The sequence below is a fragment of the Cottoperca gobio genome, chromosome 18 (assembly GCF_900634415.1).
Source record: "Cottoperca gobio chromosome 18, fCotGob3.1, whole genome shotgun sequence".
Lineage (NCBI taxonomy): Eukaryota > Metazoa > Chordata > Actinopteri > Perciformes > Bovichtidae > Cottoperca > Cottoperca gobio.
The window spans coordinates 13156671-13175494 of NC_041372.1; the positions used below are offsets into that span (position 1 = coordinate 13156671).

The following is an 18824-nucleotide window of genomic DNA, read 5'->3' on the forward strand; positions in this document are numbered from 1 at the left end:
AGAATGTAAAACTCTAGCAGGTTTCTGCAGGTGTCAATCATCTTGATCTGTCAGTGCTGCTCGGAAGTTTCACAGCAAAACAACTTTGAAGGAAAATGAAAGAATTTCAGAAATGGGGAAGGGTATGTATTTTTTCTTTTAGCGGAGGGGATTTAAAGTAAAGGATAGGATCCAATTAAAATATTAATAATGCTGGGGAGGGTTTTTTAAAAACTGAAAAGTACATTTTAATCCTACGACCCCACCCCAACAATTTTCTAATTAATAATTAGGGATCCAACGTAATAAAAAAAGCTTTTTACCTCACAAAAAACAGCATAAATAGGGATTTAAATCCAGTGTGTTTTATTGATTGTGAATTCAAAGCAGAAGTCTGTGTTCTTTCTTCTTTCAAAAGTTATCTCACTATATGGCAGTTTCTTTACAAAGGTTTACTGACAGATGTCTCCTAAAGATGTCTGCAGGGTGTGATGATGTGCTTAAGATGGGAGGAAGTAAGTTTTTTAGAAAGAACAACACAAAGAGAATATATAATTACATCCATCTGCTGTTTTTCCTCATTTAGACCAGCCAGGTGAATCCAAAGGAAAGCTCCGACGCACCTCACTGGTTCCTTCCCCTTCAAAGAGTTTGTGTTGTGAAGGAGATGTGTGAATAAATTAGTGGAAAGTGAGAAACTTGGTTGAGTCAGCCACTGAGAAGAACATATATATACTGTTTACATACACATGACTTACTTGATTTGACTCCATAAGGTCTTGAAAGCAAAGATTAGCGTCAAAAAGATCAGTTTGCTCCATAGTTTTGGCAGCTGAGAGACGACAATGACTCAAAACGTGACTTCATCTCGTCCCAAACACTTCAAATCCGCTCGTCGGCACAACACACGCCTGTAAATGCGCGGCCAAAACAGCCTGCATTTCAAATGTGTCGCACAAGAGGAAACTGTTGTGTCTAGATTGGTGCTTCAGTTTAGTTGAGAGCAGATGCATCGGTTCCAAGTGGTCTGAAGAGCAGAAGGAAGGGAGGCGACGCACACACAAAAGGTAAAAAGAGGCTTGAGATCTCTTGGTGGGAAATGAACAAGCATAGAGCACATCTCCTGTTGGATGTTTCCTCTCTAATCTTTCAGCATCGATCGCTGTGAGCCCTCTCAGACCCAATGTTGTGGAAATGAGAGGTCAAGGAAATAAAAACGGTCAGTAGTGAGTGAGTGCTGTTGTGTCTGCAGGTGTCAATCATCTCCATTTGTCAATACTGCCTTTAAAAAAGGAATCTTTCCCAGCACACACACTTTCTTAAGATATTTCGGACTGGATGTTCTAGTCCGTCTAGTTCTATAAGTGCAACAGTTTGTCTCGTCGTCCAGCAGAGGGCGCTCTAAGAAATTCAGCTTCACCTATTAAGCTAATGATAAAACTCTGTATGTGTATATAATTATTATGGTTTGTCAGTTTTTAAGTGTGAACATGCTCAACACCGATACAGTTTGGCTCTGACACGCAGTTTATGTGATGAGGTCAGCCGAGGCTAATCTGATAACAGCCAGTTTGTTTAATAAAAGGGGATATACGTCAATAAAGGAAGTTTACTCTGTTTTTAAATCACATCAGCTATCAGTAACAATCTAGAGATTGGATATAATGCAACTCTTAAACCAGTGAGTTCACTCGTATTAAATCCCACACAGGGATCAGATTAAATAGATCCTATATAAAGCGATTCTTCTAGAAATTGAGGAATTACATGCAGGGAAAATCTACTGTATCCTCGGGGGGTTTATGTGCTAATGTAATAACTTAGCATTTACTGTAGGATCAGAGGACGTCAGACTGATGATGTGCTCTGACAATCAGTGTGTGTGTGTGTGTGTGTGTGTGTGTGTGTGTGTGTGTGTGGTAGCGCGTGTTAAGACATGGACGACCTCCTGGGTCTTAAAGGGCACGAAACAACATCAACAGGAGCCAGAGGTCAGACAGACATCTGAGAGGAAAGTCATCTGATCCCTCAACACGTTCCAGAGAAAGGCACACACACACACACACGCACACACACACACACACACACACACACACACACACAGGCTATAATACATACGGCTGATAAGATTGCTCTAACAAGACGGGGTGGGGAGGGATGGGACAGCGAGGGGGCGGGATGGGGATCGACGGGACAGCGAGGGGGCGGGGTGGGGAGGGACGGGACAGCGAGGGGGCGGGGTGGGGAGGGACGGGACAGCGAGGGGGCGGGGTGGGGAGGGACGGGACAGCGAGGGGTCAGGGACGTTGGAAACAGGACAAAAAGGAAATTATAGCGAAGTCACTGAGATTATTACATAAACTATTATTTACAAAGGTCAAGAAGGAACTTTGAAGATCAGGAAACATGGACAGGACGAATAATAGAAATTTAAACAACTGCTAAAGTGCTGATGAAAACCATGCAATATGATTGAAAGCTCCAGAACTACTGAATGGACCTTGTGGTGACACAACTTTCAGGGTAGTGCCAGAGCTTTCTCTCCATTATTTCCTCAGAGATTTCATTAAAATGTGCAGCTAATCAGCTCGTATCAGACTTCACATCATCGGTCACTCAATCAAAACATGGGATTAACATCGCACGTATAGGCTGCAGTTCATCTGCCTTTATATCTCTGTACGTGTGCAGTGTCTCCTGGCTATTACTAATAGTCATTCATTTCCATATCATCGTCTCTGCGACTGATGAAGATGAAAAAGTGCTGCGATCCCCTCTGGGGGGTTAGAGAGGTATGTGGAGCAATTCAGATCCAACTGTAACAACAAGCTGTCAGACGCTCAGCTGGTTGGACCTCTGGAGAAACTGCCAGGGAGCCTATAGGGGGTGGACAAATTAACAGGAACATAAAACAAAATGCATTAAAGCCTCAGAAACCACCATAAAGCTGAATCACCATCTCCCTGACGCCAGATTGTATTTTAAACACATCTTGTGTGTGTGTGTGTGTGGGGAGCTGTAAATGGAGTTCCCCCAAAAAATATTAAAGGGCCAGTTCACCCAAATGCCACAGAATCAATCCCAATGAGAAGTAAATGGAAGTATGTGGTGATAAAACTGAGTATGAGTATCTTCAAAAGCAACTAAGCTGTAAAATATGATGTTCTGACCTATAGATATGGTCCAGACGGCGGCGATCTTCATCATGGCTTTGGTTCGGGAGTTGAAGCGGCTGTGCTCTATGGGGTTGCGGATGGCGACGTATCGGTCCAGAGAGATGGCGCACAGGTGCATGATGGAGGCGGTGGAGAACAGCACGTCCAGGTAGATCCAGATCGGACACAGGGCGCTGGGGAGAGGCCAGGCGTAGTCTAGAGGGCGAGAGAGAGGAGGGTTAAAGATATAACGGTAATGTTGCATTGTGGATCATACACAACTTTTGATACACAGTTGTGTTTGAAAGCAGTGATGTAGATATGTTCAATCTCAGTTTCAGCGAAGTGTGAAGGCTTAAGATGCAGGTTGGCTAAACTTTCATTAATTAGAGTGCACACGTGCATGCAGCACCTTTCCCCAGTCCCCACGATGAAAGGCAACGCTTTGATTACAGGTACATGGTTTACAAGTCTTACTCTGACTATCAGGATTAAGATCAGTGGATGAAGGTGTTTACATGTTATAGTCACAGAGGTTAAATAGATACTTCGCACACACATGTGGCCAGTAGGGAAGCTCTGCTTTAGATCTTTGTTCACCATATGGTTTTGTAATGAAATGAAATCAGTGTTTTTGTTTGCTGCTAATCCTGACATGAGGAGGAAAACGATCAAACGGAGGGGAATATTGAATAAAATGTTGATTAAGGACGATTATAAAGACAACAGATTAGGTTTGGGTGGTTGCACGCGTGGCTAAGTATAGCTCAAATATAGCCTGTTGGGTGTTTTTGGGCGTATTTTGTCATTTTATGTTCTGCCTCCGAAGAAGAAGAAGAAGAAGAAGAAGAAGAAGAAGAAGGAGTGAGAGCCGCGGCACATTTCTACATCTGTGAACTAAAGGTTTGTTTCAAGCCTTAACAGCCTGAGCCCATCGACCTCCTCTCCACTCAAAGCTGTGCCTCAATCCAGCCTCGCTTATCTGCTAAGCTAACACTCCTGTCTGAATCATCCCCTGTTCTGTCTCTCTCTCTCTCCACAGGGAGGTCAAAGGTCACAGCCAGTGTCAGTGTGATACCTTGTAGAGGTGGCAGTGAGTCTTTTTGGCTCACTGATCTGCGGAGGGGAACAGTTTGGGTCATTGGGAAATAACATCGGCCTCAATTATCTCGGCCTGGGACGAGCACACAGCAGCTGTTGTAACTTACAGAAACACCACAAGGAGCATTTTGCAAGAGAATTACATTAACAGGTTAACCTTTGATTAAACTGGTGTAAATTCATTAGCTTGATTGGCGAGCTGGCTGCTTATCGCTCTAAAATCATATCCCTGGCACACACACACACAAACACACACACACACACACACACACACACACACACACACACACACACACACCAGCAGGAAACGTAGAAGATGTTTAATCATGTGGCTGTTGAAGAAATCTAAAAAGAAAGTCCCCCAGCATCTGTTTTCAGTGTGACAGCTGCAATCAAGCCCATAAACGTTGTGTTATTTCTCACTCTTGTGTTCATATCTTCTCTGTCACTCTCCTCTCAATTGTATGAATTCATTGAAGTGTTCCCAAATCGCTGGATCATCAAAAAGATGACTCAAAATCGTCTGCAACAGCTCTTTTTTTCCAGTTTCTGAGAGATGTATTCTCCCTAAAGGTTATCTTGTCCAGATTAATAACACAATGAGGTGTAATAACTGAAGAACATTGGGGGGAAGTGATCTTGTTTTATTTCCAGCTGTGTCAGCTTCTTAAAGAGGGCATACACTCTCTGTGTCTTTCTACGCCTGGAGCTATTTATATGAACAGTCCTTTATTCATAGATGACCTGTGGCCACACACACACACCACACACACACACACACACACACACACACACACACACCTTAATTTCATCTAATTCGCAGGACGAGCTGCACGTATGTGATGCATGTGGAGTGAATCATGCGCTTGTTTGTGTGTGTACCGAGTGGGAGGCAGCTTGCATAACTTTTCTGAGGTCAAACACTTATTGGGGGCACAACATGACACGCACACACACACACACACACACACACACACACACACACACACACACGGTGTTACTCAGCTGGCTTGCGGGTGAGTTGTATTTTCTGGTGAACACAGTGAGAGACTCGAGTCTACAGCCGCAGCTAAACACTGTTTGTGAAAGCACGGTGAGGTCATTTTGTTTCTCTAAGAAGATGTATGTTCAGTTAAACCAGTGTGACAGTTGTGGCAAAATGAAAAGGAGATTATGATTCATACATATAAACAAATTACATATTAAATTAGACATATCGTGAAAACACCCTTTTTTCAGTGTTTGTGCACATAAGTTAGTGTTTCTGGAGGGTTTACCGACCCACAAACTGAGACATGAGACGACCCCAGTCACTTTTATATATATCTCTATATATGAATACAGATATATTAGACAGAGAGTATGATATGTCCCTTTAACCTCTTAACTTGTGGACGGCCCACTGGCGGGTTAGGGTTAACCCTAACCCTAACCCTAATCCAAATATGTTTGTCCGATTTTGGAGTAACTCTACTCTTATAGGTTCTATATTCCAAATTCAGAGCATTAATATGGCAGCAAACAACTATGTAAAGATATAGTGGAGTCACTGTGTGTGTGTGTGTGTGTGTGTGTGTGTTGTAATCCCAGTTTCCCTGTGCATGAATATCAGGAAATCTTATCTTCGTGTGTCTTGAATATCTTGCAACTCTTCAGCATTTGGTATTTTCGGAGAGCGGATATAATTATCCAAAGATAACAGGAACATTACTCGTCTGACAATATCTATCCATAGCACACCTGCGCTATGGATAAGGCTCGGGAAAGATTGTGATTATTAAACTAGGCTTCAGGATTGGGGAACACTTAAGATCTTGGAAAAGGTTGGATGACACTTTTACTTCCCACATTGCTACACGACGGCACACTCTGCTTGTACGCTGCAGGTTTGATTAATGTAAATGTAATTCCTGGGGAAACTAGACGGCAGACTTTTAAGGATTATGGAGCACCGATAACCATTAGAGTTTTAGAATGAATCCATATCACATAAGTAGTAGCTGATATACGTTTTTTTGATTGAAGGTGTTACACTTTAAAAGGAGCTTCTGCTGAGTTAAATGAGCTGCTGCTCTTCTCATATGTTCAAAGATAAAGTGGCTGCAAGCTATCGACCGGAGAAATGTTCAATTTATTCCTCTTATTTATTCCAACTAAATGACCACTCTCATTCCCCTTTCCATTTCATTAAAGCCGAGATGACACATCTCATATTAATCTGCGGGAAGATGTCCGCCGTCAAAGTGTGTGTGTGTTTTATCAACGAGTGTGTGTGTGTGGGTTTCCAATTTGGGCCCCATGCAGCGAGATAGCCTTCAGTCGTAACTTTGATTGAGTTGGCTTTGAAGGTCATATACTCTAGAGAGTGTGTGTGTGTGTGTGTGTTTGAGATCTACTCTCATGCTAATTGAGTCTATAAGATCTCATCTGCCTCTCCGCTGCTTTTGTTCCACGTCATTTTCTTCGTCACTTATCCATCCTGCCCTCTTGTCTTCTGATCGTACTCATGCGTATTTAAAAACTCTGAGACATTTGTTTCCTGTACGTTTGGTGGCGAGATTTAAAGGCGAGATATATTCTGTTGTGCCGTTTCTGTTCATGTCACACACCCGCGAATATGAAGCGATTTCCTCACTTCATATTTTATCGGTGTTTAATTACCACTTGTTTTTATCACCGTGCAGACAAAGAGCCAAATTAAAATGACATGAATTCGTGGACACATTTTGAATGAATGGAAGGCGTCACATTAGTGTTCAATGATATAAACGGATATGGAAAGTTGAGACATTATCTTTGAGATAAAACTCATTTTCCAGACACTTCGTCATTACAGGAGATCAAACTGCAATTTATTTCTGTCTGTGAGAGAGCACAGGCTGTTCTCATACACGGTTTGTACTTATACTTACAAAAAGTAATGAAATATCATTTGCATAAAACCCACGTAATAAAATAAGTGAGTCAGGACGGATGACGAAGTATAAAGATCCTCCACCTCCCGTCCCGTGTGAAACAAGAAGTGAACGTTGACTTATTGCTACGTAACTTTCACTCTTGAGTGACACAACTTTCATACTTAATTAATATTTCCTAAACCAAGTATGTCAAACCTGGTAACCAAAACCACCTTCTTAACGTTGACCCATTTGTTACGTAACTTTCGCACTTGAGTAACGCCATTTCTGTAGATATTTTAACCTAAACCCTGATCTTCTCCCAAACCTAACCAAGTAGTTCTGTCGGTTGGTTCTGGCACACTGATCACTGATGTAGGAAAACGCACGAAAAATAACTTTTTCTAACGTTGAAGAGAAATGTTGGCAGTAAAACAAACTAAAAACTCTGCTCTTCATACGTTGTTGTAGAGCGTCAAAGTCGCACGCATGTCTGTCTGCAGGACTTCCTCCCGCTCAAGACGTTTCCAACCATATACATGCTACACAAGACTTAATCAGGTCATGTGAACAAGGTTGTGTGTGTGTGTGTGTGTGTGTCTTAAGGCTGACAGCACGGCAGTCGTGTGTGAACCAAGCTGAGGTCGACTGGAACTGTGACATTTACAGAGATTCATTGGACAGGCGTGATTTGATCAGAATCATTGGAATGATTTTTCATGTCAAGAACACTTACCTCATTGTTGTTTTATTCTGGGCCATTATACATTGCCAGCCTGTGTGTGTGTGTGTGTGTGTGTGTGTGTGTGTGTGTGTGTGTGTGTGTGTGTGTGTGTGAATGTGCGTGTGCAACAACAAGTAAACACAGAGATAAAAAGTTGCTAAATTACCATCTACATCATCTTTTATCATGATTGTCATCATTATCATAATCATTGTCAAGTTAAATGGTGTTAGAACATTCTGGGACGTGCTGGTGTGTGTGTGTGCATGGGACTTGTGTTCTTCTGTATTTGTGTATATAATTGACACACTATCTGCCTCTGTGTGCATGTGTCTGTGAAACAGAGAAAGAAAAAAAAGAAAGAGTTGTTTGTTTGTTTGAAACATTGATTAGCACAGTGAGCAATCAGCAGCAGCAGCTTGACCTAACAGACAGACACAGAGTGAGCGCACGAGTGTGTCCATTGACCATGCAAGGCCCATTAAACACCAATCAACCATCACTGTCCTGTTTAGTATTCCTGAAGGATTCCAGCTACAAAGCAGAGACATGAAGAAAGTAAGTCTGGTCAAGTTGTACAAAAGAGCTGCGGGGAGAAATGGAAGAAGACAGAAGTGGGAATAAAGACGTTTAATGTAGTCTTCCCATATATCCACCTCTTGTTTAACCTTGAGATGGTTTGTTTCAGCATCGATTGATCTGTTGATTATTATTTTTGTTATAAATTCAGAGGACTCACAAGAGACCGAGACATACTGACTTTTAATCCCTAGTATGGGTCAAGCTCCAAACCTCGCAATACTACATTTCCCATGATGCAACTCAATACCATAATATGCTAGGTATGTTGTCATTCATCCTCTGATCCTTCTATTCTCAGCACGATATTGTCAATAAATGTTAATATGGTCCCCTCTTCACACAAGTAAAATGTATAATATATTAGTGATGAGCTTAGAAACAATTTAATAAATGTCTGAATATCTGGAAATAATAAAGTAATGTGCACGAAGCTGCCAAAATGGAATAAATGTTTGGCCTGTCAAGATAACATCTATGTTGACTTTCAGAATCTATCTTTCTCTGCTGTCACGCTGGTGAAATGGCACATCATTTCGTCCCAGGCAACACTGTTTCATATGCCAACACTGTTTGCACCCAAACTCAGTCAATTAATAAAAGTTTTCTCAGACTCAAAATGACCATATGACATTGACTGAAAACCAAGCAGACTTCTCACGTCCACGTCACTGTCAGAGGCAAAACATTTAGCACCAACCGAGGTGAAACGTTGTCATGATAAGAGCTACGTCAACATATTCATATTTGGCTCTGCTGTCATCCGACTAGATTAGTATAAGCGGTTGTATCATTCAATAGAAGCAACTTCATAATTGTTCATATTTTTCAATGAAAGGATATCGAAGCAAGAAGAAAGCTAACTGGTATTTACAGACTCATTATGTGTCCAGGAACATGACTCAAAGTGAACGCTAATGTTGTGTAAAAGGGACATCCAGCACCTCCCCATTAGCATACAGCGTTAAGTCACAAAAATAAAGGCCTGATTGTTGTGAGACTTGACATGCTTTAGACTTGAACGCTAAACAATACATGTAGTTTTGACCTGCTAAATGTGGATTACTGTCACTGAAAAATGCAAAGGTCAGCGTGTGTTCATCTACAGCTCTGGTTTACTATCAGCTCTTCTGTGATGGTGACATTTACAGGTACACGGTAAGAGACCTTGCTGAAATGTGACAGGAAGCCAACCTTTCTTTAATGCAATGTTTTTACTCATCATTGGAAAAGAAATGCAATAGACAGCCTACCATATAACACCAACATCCTATTAAGCTAATGTGGGTGTTCATGCAGAATCCTGGCAGGAATATTGTAAGCAAGAAGAGCAGTTGGTAGCTGGTTTGATATTGCAATTATCATGCTGGCATCCTCCGGCTCTTGAATCACTTGCAATATAACAGTGAGCAATGTCTCAGAGAGGTAATCATCATTTCAACATTTGCACTGAAAATGTTTTGAAATAACGACGGGACGCATGTCACAGTGTGCTGGCAACAGCTGGTGAGTGGGTGTGTGTTTGAGATCAGGTGTATAAATCTGTAGAGAAGATTGTTTAAATATTGGGTGAGAGTTATACAATCTGTCTTTTCAGGATTAACGGAAGAAGCTGCAAAGAACAAAATCAATAATCACAACGACTCTGTAACCTTTTCTTTAACACTCGCCGATGCATAAAGTACAATTTGGGCTTAAGTCATTTACTTTACATGTTTACAAAGGCAGATATGATTTGTGGGTAATCAAAACTCACCATAGAGGATGTTGATGAGGGAGACCGGCATGACCAGGATGCCTACGAGCATATCCGCCACAGCCAGCGACCTCAGGAAGAAGTTGGTGGCGTTTTGGAGCTTCTTCTCCAGCGACACTGCCAGGATCACTAGGATGTTGCCACCGATCGTCAGCGCGATGATGACGAGTATGAGCAGCGCCGGCCAGTTCTTCTCTTTCATCACTGCCCTGGTTACAGACTCTTGGGTGAAATTGTCCAGACCTGCACTCATGGCTGCCGCACCTCCACCGCTTCCTCCCAGCCCTAAAACCCATGTCAGGGTTTCGTTGAGGTCTAGGGGGTTGTTGCTCGGCCAAGCCATCCGACCTCCAACCTCCAGGGAAGAAGTGGTGGTGCTGAACCCGCCAAGAAGAGCCCTTGCTGGGCCGCCCATCCCAAAGAGAGACCCTTACCCTATTAGAGGGAAGAGGGAGGGCTCCCCTGGTTTTCTTTCACCTTCTTCACCAGCAGAGGGAAGAAGAAGGTGGACAGACAGATGCACTCAGCATTGATCAAGACTTATATGAGGAGTTTTGAAGCGTGTCTTCCAAAATGGATTCTTAATACCGATAGAATACCTTTAGTAAGGATCTGGGGGAAGGGGAAAAACAGGGAGGAAGCAATTTTGGGGATGGGGAGTGAAAGGGAAGAGGGGATAGGGGTTTGGTAGGACCTAGCTACAAGTGTTTTTGAGTTTATATTGTATTCCAATAAAGTATTGCTAGCTGCAAACACCTTCAAATTGTTCCCGGAGATTTAAATCTCCCATTTCTTGCCAATAACTCATTGGCGACGAGTTCTCAAGGTGTACGCCGGGCCGAAACGTCCCGTGTTGCTTCGTGGTGGATCAGTCACATCCGCCTCTTGATGGAAGTGAGAGTTTAGGAGTTTCTAATTTAGAGCTGAAAGTTGCTTTACTCATATCCATGGCTGCTGTCTGCTCCAGCCTTTACTAGTAAGTTTAAGAATGACTATCAATCAGTTTAAATATCTGGATTCAGCTGTAAGTCTTGTTGTGGTTGGTCGTATCCAAGGTGTTGCAAGTTTCTTCTTTCAGGTCAGTGTTGATGACGAGGTCAATCTGTGGAAGGAACCAACACACAGATCAGATCATTTATTCTGAACTTCTTTGCACAATTTGTATTCCCCTCGCCAGTCATCATTGCCTAATCAATCCTCTCTTTCATCTTCATTTCTATCTTAACATCCTTCAATCCGTCTTCCACTTCCCTCTAAATCTCTGAGTGCATTGATCTTTCCCACATCCCTTCCTTCCGTTTTAAATTATTCCCATCCTAATTCTTTGGATCCCTTTTCCATTCTTCAGTGCATTTTCCATTGCTTTCCTTTATTCCTACTCCCTAACTTCCATTTCTTGCTTCTCCCCTTCCACCTGTCCTGCATTTCTCTTCCTCCCCCTCCAGCCGTCCAACAACGCGGCCACTTGATTCTTCTTTGTTTCTTCCTTCCTCACAGCCTTTTTTCTTTTAATTATTTATGATATTGTCTGCACTTCTAATAAAAGTTAGGGAAGGAGAATGACTGCTCGTGTCAAACAAACTGGAAGGAAGCGTTGATGTTTACACCCTCACATCGTAGTGTGTGTGCACAAGTACTGGCTGTCCTCTCTATTTACCCTTACCTCTCAGACTGCTTAGTGATTTAGCACCTCATAAATGTCTTCAAGGATATGTGGAGGAGTCAGAGTGTCCCGCATGTGTGAGTGTGAGAGAGAAAAAAGGGTGTGCAGATTTCTGCACGTTACATTACGACAGAACGCTAAACACTGAAAACCAATAAGACGTGTGGGCACATGTTTAAGAATGGAAAGTGAAAGTATCTCCTGCTTGTGTCCATATGTGCGTGTGTGTGTGCGCATTTGAGATAACAAGCCAGCACATCTCCAGACGGACCCAGGCCTCCAGCTGGGGTAGTTTAGTGGGTGGTGAGTCTACAATAATATCTCACAGAGCACAAAGGAGTGTGTGTGTGTGTGTACATATTTTACTCATCGCTATAAGCACTATAATGAAAACCCTGCTTTGCATGTTATCAGTCTGTGCGTTAACATGTGCGTTGTTTCATGTGACTGTGTTTATTTGTCTCAGTTTTATTGACTGCATAAATGAATTGTCTGGTACATACACATAACAACAAATTCAGATTATTCATGCGTGTGTGGGCAGATACATTGTTAGTCCTCACACCTAAACGACAACACGTTGTTTGCAGCCGCTTCCAAAAACGACCCGTGCGACCTTTACAAAGAATGATTTGTATGACTGTTTTCGTAGATAAATCGGTTGACCTTTTTGGAACTATTTACAACCTCACGGTGATGACGAGGCGCTGGGTCGTCACCAGCTGCTGTTACAGAGCGTGTTGTGGCCATCTGAAGTTAATCTGGTTCTTGTCATGTTCTTCACATATTTATATTAATAAACGTTGTAGGATGGGAGACTTTCTTTGCATTGAGGTGGATCGGAGGACGACAGCGTTCCTCTTTTACACAACACACACAGCAGGTACACAGAGGATGCAACAGGGAATACAACCGAAACGTATAGGAGTTCAAACTAAGTCAAATATGCAATAGTATGCGTTGGTATCATTCAAAACCTTCATTCCTCATCAAAGTCAAATTATTCCCCATAAAACTACATATTGTTATTTTTTTACATTTCTGTTTGAATGTGGATTAAAAAAACAACATAAACTTTAGAGGTGTTTCATTTTTTAAACTTTTTTACAGCCAGGTTAACCGTTTCGGTCCAGTTTGCCTCGAGTCTTTATGCTAAGCTAAGCTAATTGCCTCCTGAAACATTGTTGTTTTTAACGACTTTGTGTCGTTTCAATGTGTGTGACGCATATGATGCATTCGGTTTTCTCATCTAACTCTCAGAAACAAAGTGAAAAGGGAGTGAACATTTCTCCAAATGATAAACTATTACTTTACTTTAGACAAATGACACAACCTGGTTATGTTTAGAGACGGGTTTAGAGTTTAATAAATGTTTTCAACTCAGAGCGAATCGTTTTCAAATCATCCGTAACGCAACTTCACCAGTTACTTTAGTTTTGAAGAGGCTGCCGTTCTCACCGAGCTTCAGCTCGTCCAACAGGGAGAGCATACATCTTCTTGTAGGAAACAGGAAGCTCACAGTATAGTCTTATCTTGAGCCAATTAAAGGAGGCTGCGCCGCACTTTCTCTGACTATCCGTCTCGGCTGTGTACATGCTGGAAAGAACAGGACTTTGTGCAACATAAAGTCAATAAAACACAGAGTACAGTGGTTATTTTAAAAAGAGAAGCCACGTTGTACTACCTCTAAGTAATGGTTAACAACTTTTGAATTAAGTCTGGGTTGAAACACAAGAAAGTAGAGCATGCCGTTTTAAATAAAAACAGATAATGAGGATTTATGTGTGTGTGCACGTGTAGGAGTGTATATGTGTGTGTGTAACACCTCTGCAGTGTATAATAGAAAGGCTGCTTCCCATTTTCTCCTCTCAGGGAGCGTATCAGCATAGTTCACAGGAAGCTAAACAGCACTGCAGGCGAGCCATTTAACCGTTCTGATAAAGCATCTATACATCACAGACAGAGAGGGGGGGAGAGGGAGAGAGAGAGAGAGGGGGGGAGAGAGAGGAGGAAGGATTGAAGAGATAAAATAAAAGTGATTGAAACGAGAGGAAACATACGCGAAGGGAAAGATATGGAACCAACCTCCCGACTCCACAGGACAGTAACTAGTTGTTCCAACAATAATTTATCTTTTACCTTCTAATCATATCTGTGTAAACCTGCCGTGGAAACACACAGTTCAGTAGCTTCAAACTAAAGATTAGTGCACATGTGCTAAACAATCATCTGTAGATAATAATCAGCGTCGTCTGTGAAACACTTCTTACAGAGCGTTACACGGCTGGAGACCCACAGAAGGATCACGCAGCAGAAGCCTAGTTAAGGCACAGATGTCGCCGCCGCTTTGCTTTTCACCGCGGGGACAAAATCCTGTCGCAGCCATTTCTGCTCTGCGAGATAAATACAGTGCAGGGTGGCGGGGAAATGGGAGGGAGGGATTTTCTTCTTACTGAACTGCCCCACAAAGACAAACAGCACTTATTGTTTTTGTTTCTGTGTAGTTTGAAGCTTAACGTTAAAGGCTTTATATTCCATATGCACACACACCAGCAGCTATACGTGTTGGGAAACTACTCAATTAAAATATCTGTGATGTAATAGTATTATTTTATATTTCAATTTCACTCCTCACACAATTGTGCTTTTTTTGTTCCGAATTGTTAATTAATAATCCTATTAAGTCTTAATTATGTTTACATTATTAATGTATGTGTTGTAATTCAGCTGTATAATAAATGCTGTCTATTATTTAGGACTTTTGCAGTTTTAAGGTTTAATTTACATTTTAAGTTGCCCGTTATGGTTTGGCTAACACTCATGCTAACTGCTAACTCTTTTCTGACTCGCACCAACAGACCGCTGTTGCACCTGCATGAAAAGAAAAATGCATCAGGGAGCAAAACACACAACAAGAATTTAAAAGAGAAAAAGTTGAGACATTGTTTCTGCATCGCGCAATATTGTAGAAGCACATCTTCTTCAGCCACAAGGTGAAGAACAAGGCGAACAATGCTGTGAGAATGGCACAAAACACCTTTACAGAAAGTGATCCGTTGCATTGCAAGTGCAACTTTGAAAATCCTACAGTCAGAAATATCGAGCACACAGTGATGGAGGTGCAGAAAGAGAAAAGAATAAGAGATAGAATGCAAAGAGAGAGAGAAACACTGTCATAGCACTATCAGTAAATCTGGTCACTTACTTCTTCTCGCCTCCCGATCGATGCGCTTGACCTTTTCAGCTGCTTTCCATTACCGGCGGCAGTGACACTCTCCGTTGTTGCCTCTCTTTCTCTCCCGCCGTATCAATCCCTCTGTCATCTGTCACTCCACACCTCCAGAGTGAGGGATCAGAATCATCCATCTGCCTACATGAAGAGAGGGAGGGAGAGAGGGAACAAAAAGATACTTTTGATGCTCTTTTGTGAAACATTTCAGATCAAAACTGAGGTTAAAAGTGAGTGAAAGCCTCGTGAAACCTCAGTGGCTCCTACACACACCCACACAGCGGGAACAACAACAACACAACTCAATGTATCGTTAATCTTCAGTTCTTTCATCCGACACTGGACATTGAATAAACACCCTCCACATCATGTTACATTAGATCAATTCTTCATATTTGTAGCTGCAAGAAAAACCTGGACACAGCAAGAAAAACGCAATCAGCAAAGTATAAAGAGGAATGTGGAATATATAAACTGACAAATATGAAATGAAAAAAAGTTTTGCATGGTTATAGTGTGAAAAATCCATAAAATCTGGGCCATTAATTTCCTAAACGTTTCCTGGAACAAACTCTGTAATTTGGTTCTAATTATAAGGAAAATACAAATGTCATTGAAAGGAAAGCTCATTAAGTAAGTATTAATTTATTGTTTCTTGGATTATTGAAAACTTTATTCCTCATATACTGTATGTTAAGTGTGAGTGAGCCTGTGGACAATTGTTACTGACTTAAAGGGATACTTAGTGGCGGAGTCCGCCATTACCGTGGCAAATTCAAATGGCCGACCTACGCGTACGTACAACAATAGTCTGCACTGTGAACACAAACACGAGACGCTCTTCTGTTGTATTTCTGATAAAAGGATTGCCTGCTATTACGCTAACAATACTAATGAATTTGGAAAAATCAACAAGGCTTACATTTTAAGGATTATACTAGCAATTAATTAGGATTCATTATTTCTAAATCTGAATATATACATCTCGTTTTTATCTTTAATTATTACGAAAATTCAAAAAACATTATATGGATGTAATGAACACTTAAAATAAAACGTAAAAATAAATACTGAGAAAATCATTTTTGTTCATTATTCACTAAATCCAATGAAAAAGGTTCAATGACTGGCACTGTGCTCAAGTTTATACATTCAATTTCCTCTCCAGCATCTACTGTACATTTCTCTTTCATGTGATGTTGTGCAAACACACTGAGGGACTTCAGAGCTGTATTGTTTAACAAGCCTCCAGAAGGGGATACTTGTGTACAGGAAGTTCCCCAGTGAGTCAGTGTTGACACTATTTGATGCAGGTCTAGCATTAAAAAAAACAAAAAAACACTTTGTGCCCCGGTAGCAAGCGATGCCCCCAAGCGCAGGTTCAGAGTATGGATTGTGTTGTACTGTCACAGGGGTCATTTTCATCCGTGCAGGCACTAAGCCATAGGGCCACCTAAAACACTGCACAGATGGAGCACCATTACAGAAACAAGAGGGGTGGATTACTGCACGTGAAGTTGATTGCATGCAGTTTCATTGACCAATTTTCTTTTGGTTTACCGGTTTACAATAGCCTTTTAGCTTCAACTCAGATATGCTTCAGGTAATTTAGTCTCTGTGCATCTCACCTGCGCATGTAACATTTTGAAAAGCTGACTCCAGAGATGTTTAGATGAGAGTAAGTGTAGCAGGCGGGGAAGAGGAACACACAGAGTTAATGAGAAGAGGGATGAGAAACAAATGTTGGCGCTGCAGTGTCATAACTTATCATTAGAGCGGGGGATTTCAGACTTATTGTGCTTATAGTATGGGAATAAGGAAACAGAGTGGATTTTTTAAAAAACTAATATGTTTACTGAACCAAGAAGGAGAAAAGTAAAAAAAGAAAGAATGCAAAACTATATTATATATCAGTGAAGAGTCTGCAGATAGAAGTCTAAATGAATGGAAGGAATAGTTTGACATCATTCAAAATATACTCGTTTACTTTTTGATGGAGAGAGAGAAAAAGATCGTCACAAACGTCTGTTTAATAAATACAAAGAACCTTTTCTAGTTTGTAGTGTAGTTTTCAATCAATGTGTTGCTGTATCTTCATTAGTAGTCAAGAGCAGATTACAGATTTTCCTGCTAAGGATTTAATTGAGCTTCTCTTACAGAGACAAATGGACACTTTAAAAAACAAGAAAAAAAACAAAAGGTATCTTAGGTGGCAAGCAGCAATGATATGCAGTGAGTTAATAATCCTGGCACGTCCTCTGGAGTATATTTCTCATTAAGGAAGTTGATGGAAAACGCACTCATTCACATTTAATTTAGCTGAAACTTTAGATAAAGACGTGTGCAACCGTTTAATGGAAAACTACAGCGCCTACAGAGAGGCGGGGGAGGGGGAGTCAGGAAGAGAGTGAGACAAGAGATGTACAGTGTAAGAGAGAGAGAGAGAGAGAGAGAGAGAGGAGGTTCAATGTGTTCAAAGAGTCAAAGTTTATTCTCTGCTGGATGATGTAAAGGCCATTAACACAGAGCTGCACTGCTAATGTGATACCACATAATCCCACCATCTGTGTGTGTGTGTGTGTGTGTGTCAGAATGAGAGAGGGGGATGGGTGAGCGAGTCAAACTGTAACTCTAACATGTGCAGCCAATGCAGAAGTGCATTAAGGCTGCATTCTCTCCTATAGCCAGCAGGGGGCGACTCCACTGATTACAAAAAGAAGTCCGATTGTATAGAAGTCTATGAGAAAATGATTCTTCTTCTCACTTGTTTTAATACCTCAGTAAACATTTTCCTGAGAGGTTTATGGACTCTATCACTAGTCTCAAGTCTTCTTCAATACAACATGATGTTCATTTAGTCAATTATTGTCCCATTTAGAGTGAAATAGACGATAAAGCAGGGTGTGCATTATGGCGTAGATACGCTTGGTGACGACTTTAATCATTTCAAAGTGTTTTCAGTTCATTCATTTTGGTCACCTATCAATGTCTTTTTCAGCGTTCGGTTGTACGTTGCTCCACCCTCTCGTGTCACAAACCAAGATGGCGACCGCCGAAATGCCAAACTCGAGGCTTTAAAACTGTAGTCCACAAACCAATGGGTGACGTACGTCCACTTCTTATATAACGTTTATGGTCTACTGTTAAGAGCTGAAAGAAAGACGTTTGAGAACTATGTGCATGAGCAGCACAGCTCTGGATGTGTGTGTAAATGACAGTTTCTGTGTTCGCGTGTGTGTATTAGGGGGGTTGGGGGGGGGGGACGTCAATGTGTCTAAGGCATTACAATACAGTGTGTGTAAATTTGGCAGACAAATAACAGATCGCAGAGCGTGCGGTCTGAGACACGATGGAGAACAGAATAGAGCACTTCTTAAATCAGTTGAGAGACTCAAGATTATACACTCAGACGTATACAAAGCCAAAGACGAGGAGAAAGACGAGCCTCCGGGCGCCGCAGAGAGAGAGAAACAGACAGAGAGGGAAGAGGGTAAAAGTCAAAGATTCAAAAGGATATAAATGATAGATGATGACAAAGCCACACAGACAGAGAGGGAGAGGGAGAATGGATCACTATAACAGGGTTTCACCATCACAATTTCAGAATAAGAAGTGAGGGAGGAAGCAGAGAAGGAGAAAGCGAGGGAGGTAAACGTGTAGGATGAGAACACATTGTGTAAATAAAGCAGGAAGGGGATGAATATAAAAGGAAGGAAAAGGAAGGTTTGAATAAAAAACAAG

The 18824-nt window shown here is 41.5% G+C and overlaps 1 protein-coding gene across 4 annotated transcripts in view; it reads right to left on the bottom strand.

The window, feature by feature from the left end:
• htr2cl1 (5-hydroxytryptamine (serotonin) receptor 2C, G protein-coupled-like 1) overlaps positions 1–18824 on the bottom strand; it is a 124227-nt gene that overhangs the window by 12195 nt on the left and 93208 nt on the right. For 3 of the 4 annotated variants that reach the window (XM_029454787.1, XM_029454789.1, XM_029454790.1), the window contains 3 exons: positions 15060–15224; positions 10192–11293; positions 3150–3350 (listed from right to left, as the gene is read on the bottom strand). In XM_029454787.1, the coding sequence (XP_029310647.1) occupies positions 3150–3350; positions 10192–10606 (616 nt within the window). In that variant the 5' untranslated portion in view covers positions 10607–11293; positions 15060–15224. The remainder of the gene's footprint in view (positions 1–3149; positions 3351–10191; positions 11294–15059; positions 15225–18824) is intronic. The other variant, XM_029454788.1, reaches the window with a different exon arrangement.